General features: G+C 43.7%; 1 protein-coding gene across 1 annotated transcript; it reads left to right on the top strand.

Annotated features, from left to right (window-relative positions):
• Positions 1-3,704: 3,704 nt before the first annotated feature.
• Positions 3,705-4,861, top strand: LOC148032284 (cold shock protein 2-like). Its single transcript, XM_087682925.1, has one exon. The coding sequence runs from the start codon at positions 3,848-3,850 to the stop codon at positions 4,454-4,456; it is 609 nt and encodes a 202-aa protein (XP_087539051.1). The 5' UTR covers positions 3,705-3,847; the 3' UTR covers positions 4,457-4,861.
• Positions 4,862-5,919: the final 1,058 nt, after the last annotated feature.

A 5,919-nucleotide genomic window follows, 5' to 3' on the forward strand; every position in this document is an offset into this window, starting at 1 on the left:
GCATTAGCATTGTGTATGTGTATTTATGTGTGCATCTGGGGACACCTGGGAACGTTTACTTGTGTGTAATGAGCATTGCATTCATTTGGGGTCATCCTCTCCCTTACAAGTCAAGGTTTAAGGTCTTTTCTCTCTTAATGAATTAAGGAGAGAAGTAATTCGTTCACTAAGAAAGACAAGAGAGGTAATTCTCTCACTAAGAAAGACGAGAGATGTGATCCTTTGGAAGCGAGAAGAAAAGTGATTTTCTCTTTGTAAGGTCTAAGATGACACAAGCTTTTATGTGGAAGTCAATCTTAAGATTGAGGCCCAAGGCAATCTAATGAACTCTCCTTATCTATGGCTCAAGGTGGTCGCATGGACCATAAGTTAAGAATAGAGTTTGAAAAGCTACTTTTCTTAAAATAGACATGGTGAATCCATTTTTTAAATATCTCGCAATAAGAAAGCTGATCTCTAAAAAAGGCCCATGGGGTTTTCAGAAACAGCGAGATCTATAACTTTTATGTTGGACGCTTTTCCATTCGAGCAACACATAAAGAGATATTCCAAAATTGGTGTTGTAGAGTAGGTCCTAGAACAACCACATCTTGTATGAATATCAACCTTTCCAATCTTGGCATTCGAGTCTCTCTCCAAGAAGAGAAGCTCTTGGAGCATATAAAAGGGAGGCTCTCCTTAGGTGTGGAGGAGGGGAAGGAAGCATCACTTTGCATGCATGCAAGAGCAGGAGAGAAGGTGGTTCGGGTCTCACAAAGTGTTGCGGAAGCTCTGCTGAAATCAAGCACCAAGAAGAGAGCCCTACACATATTGTGTAGGAGAGAAGAAGAGAAAACAAGAAGATCAAAGGAGTCAACTTCTGAGTTGTGCAAGTGCTCGTCGTCGCTTGTATACCGTGCAAGGATCTGTGTAAGTTCAAGCTCGCCAATCCTCGAGTTGTGCAAGTACTGTGGAAGCTCTGCTGAAATCAAGCTCCAAGAGGAGATCCCTACACATATTGTGTAGGAGAGACTCAAGAAGGATCAAAAGGTGCCACCTTCCAAGCTATACAAGTGTTAGTCGGTTGTATATCGTGCAAGGAACCGTGATCTTGTTCCCAAGATCCACAAGTTAAGAACTGGTTTATGTGTAACAGAGGAGCTTCCTCCTTGTTAATAATATAACTCCACAAGGCCCCCCTGACTAGCCCATCTTCCAGTCCCTAGTGTGTTGTTAATCTCTCTATCTCTCTCTTTTTCTCTCTACATCTTTCTTTTCTCTCATATGTTCTCTCTTTGCACTAGCATAATATTCACCATATATCTTTTTTAAGTTTATAAGAAGGTCGAGCATGTATCTCGGATCTTGTAACACAAGCTTTATTTATTGACCATTAGAAATTGGCTCAATTACAAGAGGCAGATGAAAAGATATCCACATTAAAATACACAAGCTTTGTTTATTGACCATCATAAATTGGCTCAAATACAAGAGGTGGATGAAAAGATATCCATATTAAAACCCAATTAAGAGAAATAAATTCATACTTATTGCCATAGAGTATTTAACTAAATGGTGTGAAGCACAAGCTGTCTTGGAAGCTACTGCAATGTTACAACAATATTTTTATTAAAGGAAGTGACCAGAAGACATGGATACTGAGATTTCAATTTGATCAAATCAAGGAAGGAATTTTGTATCAAAGGTCATGCAAATAATATGCACTATGCTCGGAATAAAGCAAAAGTTCACATCACCATATCATCCATAGACAAATGGCTTGTGTAAAAGGTTGAATAAAATAATGAAGCAGATGTTATCTATGTATGTCAATCCTATTCAGGATGATTGGGATGTTTTTCTCTCATATATTTTGCATGCTTATGAAAGTACACTTCAAGCTTCTACTAGGATTAGTATGTTCTGAGCTTTATATGGATGAGAGCCAAGACTATTGCCAAAATTTCTAAATCTAGTGGATTTAGAGACATTGCAGAATATTTTCTACACTTATCAACACTATCACTCTTTGATCAGGATGGCTATTGCCAAGAATGTAGCTATAGCATAGACCAGATTCAAAAAGAATTACAACTAAGGACAAGTACATGCAATTATGAACTTGGAGAGAAGTTTTTTTAAAATTATCCACACCAAAGACATGACAATTCAGAAAGTTTGCTCCATAGATGGATTGGACTGTATACTGTAGAAAAACAATTGAGAATAATAACTTATGCCTTACACCACAAGACACAAGGTACAATGACAACTGCACACATTTAATGCATGAAGAGGCTCCCAAAATTAGAGCAAATGAAAAAACAAATTTAGACTAATACTCATGTACAACAATGTCAAATAAAGACATGGGAAATGGAGATCAAGACAAAGTTACAACAAAGTTCATGCCACGATGGAGCACATGGGAATTCAAACTCACATTGTTGCCTACGAAGCCTTTGATGACATCTTAGACAATATTCTAGGTTGCTAGTATTTTGCACCATCCATTTATAGCACGGAGCTGACATCACTTCAATGATGGGCATTCAAGACCAGCCAATGCATGCATTTTATTCCATGCTCCATAAAATGTCTTTTAACAATAAGGTAATAAGATTAACCATGATGCATCAAGACTATCCAACAAAGCAACACATAATTTCTCCTGTATCAAGTCCAAAATATCAAGTGAGCAATGCCAATGTGGACAACAACATGATAAACCAGATGGACGCCTAGCTCCAACTTTTAACACCAAAGTCCCAAAGAGTCTTATGCAAGTAATTTCTTGAATCAAGACATTGTGTTGCCACATTCACAAGAAACCCCTATACATCAACGCCAAATAGGATGAAAACAAAGGCCATTTGCAATTCAGGACCATCTAGAAGGTTGGAAACCTTCAACATAAAAAATATTTCATATTCCACGTGCAATTCCTGAAATAGGTTAGTGGATCAAGTCGATAAAAAATACAACAATCTCTAGTCACTTCTTGGGATACCACAAGATACTTCAATGACGATCCCCAAGATCCAGACTCTCTCTTTTAATGCCAACGACAAATTTCTCCAACAACAACACAAGGTTCGTACACATGTAAGATTCCCAATGAAAGGACCATTCAATGTAATGATTGTTTGGAACGAGCAAGCCCCATCCTTGACATGCTTGTTATGGGAAAGGAGGTTGGTTTAGTGAATCAACTAACTAACCACCCTAACCAACTTATGATTTATACATGTTACACACAAGCCATTTGTAGACTCCACACACACACACACACACAAAGGATGTACATGTGTCTACATGCACATATGTGTGTGTGTGTGTGAACACTCATGCTGCATGAAGCATCCTTCAAAAATGTAAAGCGCCCTAATTGTTACTAAAACCACTACGAAGCACCTGCCAGTCTCCGATGCTTGTAGTCGCAGACTGCGGACTCATTCAAGTCTATGTGTAAAGGGTCCTGAAGAACAAGAGCACGTGGCATTTTGCGTTGCCAGCATGGAGATTCTGAAATGTTGGATTTTTATTATACCAAATGGGGGGTGGGGACCATGCGATGCGAGGGACAGTGTCACCGTGGAGCAAATCTGTGGGCCGTTAGATCTGGCGAAGATTGCGTGGAAGCGTCGGATTCCGTGGCGGTCTATACCGACGGTCAAGCGGGCCCCACAATTTAGCACAGACAAAAGAAAACCCTAATCGGGTCTTCAAAACCCTAGCTCGGCCATTCTCCACCACCATATCTCGCCTGCGCATTTCCTCGCAGGGGCCCTCTGTGCCTTCTTCCCCAACGTCCTCCCCTTCTCGGCCCCTGCTGCCGCCCCCCGCAGCAGCTCCTGCACAGCCTGCCATGGCCGATTCCCGCAGCGGCGGCCCCAAGAAGACGGGCAAGGTCAAGTGGTTCAACAGCACCAAGGGCTTCGGATTCATCACCCCCGACGACGGCAGCGAGGATCTGTTCGTCCACCAGACCTCCATCGTCTCGGACGGCTTTCGCTCGCTAGCGGAGGGCGAGGCCGTGGAGTTCAGCGTCGAGGAAGGGGAGGACGGCAGGACCAAGGCCCTGGATGTCACCGGGCCGAATGGCAACCCGGTGCAGGGTAACAGCAGGGGTGGAGGAGACGGCTACGGCCGAGGAGGAGGCCGCGGCAGTAACGGTGCCTATGGAGGGTCTGCCAGGGGGAGGGGTAGGGCTGGTCGTGGAGGCGGCGGCTACGGCGGAGGCGGGTACGGTGGAGGCGGCTATGGCGGAGGCGGTTATGGCGGAGCCGGTTATGGCGGCGGCGGCGGCGGCGGCGGTGCGTGCTATAACTGTGGAGAGCCGGGACACCTTGCCCGCGATTGCACGAATGATGCAGGGGGCCGGCGCTCTGGAGGGGGGCGTGGAGGTGGCGGTGGAGCCTGCTACAACTGCGGTGAACCAGGTCACCTGGCTCGTGACTGCACCGTTGTGAATTAGACACAGGCCTTCCTTTTGCTTAGGGTTGTTTCAAGACTTTCTTCTTGTAGTGCTCCTTTTTTGGTGTCCCTCCCCAGGAGCCAACTCCTCCTGGTCGTGGGATGATCGCCCCTCCCAGCATGTTATAGGTCCTTTTGGTGCTTCTGGTTTTGGCTATTGTATATTGAGTTTTTGTCTACTCCCTTCCTGTTCCTCACTAGGCGGGTGGCTCTGTATGCTGTGGCGAAGACATTTGAGGGGGGACTCAGCTCCAAGTTTGTCAGTTTGTCCTGCCTGGACTTTATGAGGACCTGAATTCTAAGGGAAACCTTGTGTCTAGAAGGGGCTTATTACGGCTGGTGTTGACCCCCGTGCTCTTGTTTTAACGGATTTTTAAAGCAGTACCATTGTTTCATCTTTTCCTTACTATGTCTCGCTCGATCAATTTTTGTGCTTTACCACTGGAGTGGTTGGTGATGGAAGCATCATTTCTACTCTTGTTGAACTGTCTTTCTTCCACAAAGGACACAGTGGAGTATCATTATGCGGCCACCTATTCCATAACTCGTTTTATGAAGAGTTGTGTTATGTCACTTGTAGCAGGTGGTTGATTAAGAGTGTTGATGGAAGTAGCATTCTAGCTCCCATCGAACTTTGACTGTTAATGGAAGCTTCATCGTTTTATAAGCGATTTTCAAAGTTGGACCCCTGTGCAATAAACTCTCCCATAACCCTTTACGTTAGAACAAGTCCTTGGAATGAAAGTGGCACATGATCTGTCTTGATAGTGTTATTTGTCCATGATATCGGGTGGTATTGCCTGCACCTTAGGCAATTGTTGAAATGATGTGCTGGAAGAAGATGGAGCTTGTTGTCATGTTTGTTTACACAAGATGTCCCAAGTGAGTGAAGCAGGGATTGAACAAATATTTAGTTGTTTCTCCCTTGATATATGGGAGTGCATTCAATAATCTATGTAAATATTGCAGCTTGCATGATGCATCTGGAGTTTGGTATATGCTGGAAGAAGATGGAGCTTGCTGTCATGTTTGTTTACGCAAGTTGTCCCAAGTGAGTCAAACAGGGATTGAACAAATGTTGAGTTGATTCTCCCTTGATAAATGGGAGTGCATCCAATAGTCTACGTAAATATTGCAGCTTGCATGATGCTTCTGGAGTTTGGTATAGTTGCTGGAGGAGTTGTGAGGTTGCAAGCTCAATCTTTCCTAGCATGTAACACACATAAGGCTTCAGCTGGTATAGTTGCTGGACTTTTATGCTTGACAAGGGTGGTTATACTGCTTGCATGATGCTTTTGGAGTTTGATAGAGCTGCTGGAGGGGTTGTAAGGTTGAATGCTTGATTTCCCTAGCATGTAACACTTGTATAGGGCTCCAGCTGGTATAGTTGCTGGACTTTAATGCTTTAAGGGTGGTTTTACTATTATCCTGTTTTATAAGGCTCCTGCTGGTTTAGTTTCTGGA

Source organism: Lygodium microphyllum, chromosome 8 (assembly GCF_053477565.2).
Source record: "Lygodium microphyllum isolate KBCC chromosome 8, Lygodium_microphyllum_v1.1.10, whole genome shotgun sequence".
NCBI lineage: Eukaryota > Viridiplantae > Streptophyta > Polypodiopsida > Schizaeales > Lygodiaceae > Lygodium > Lygodium microphyllum.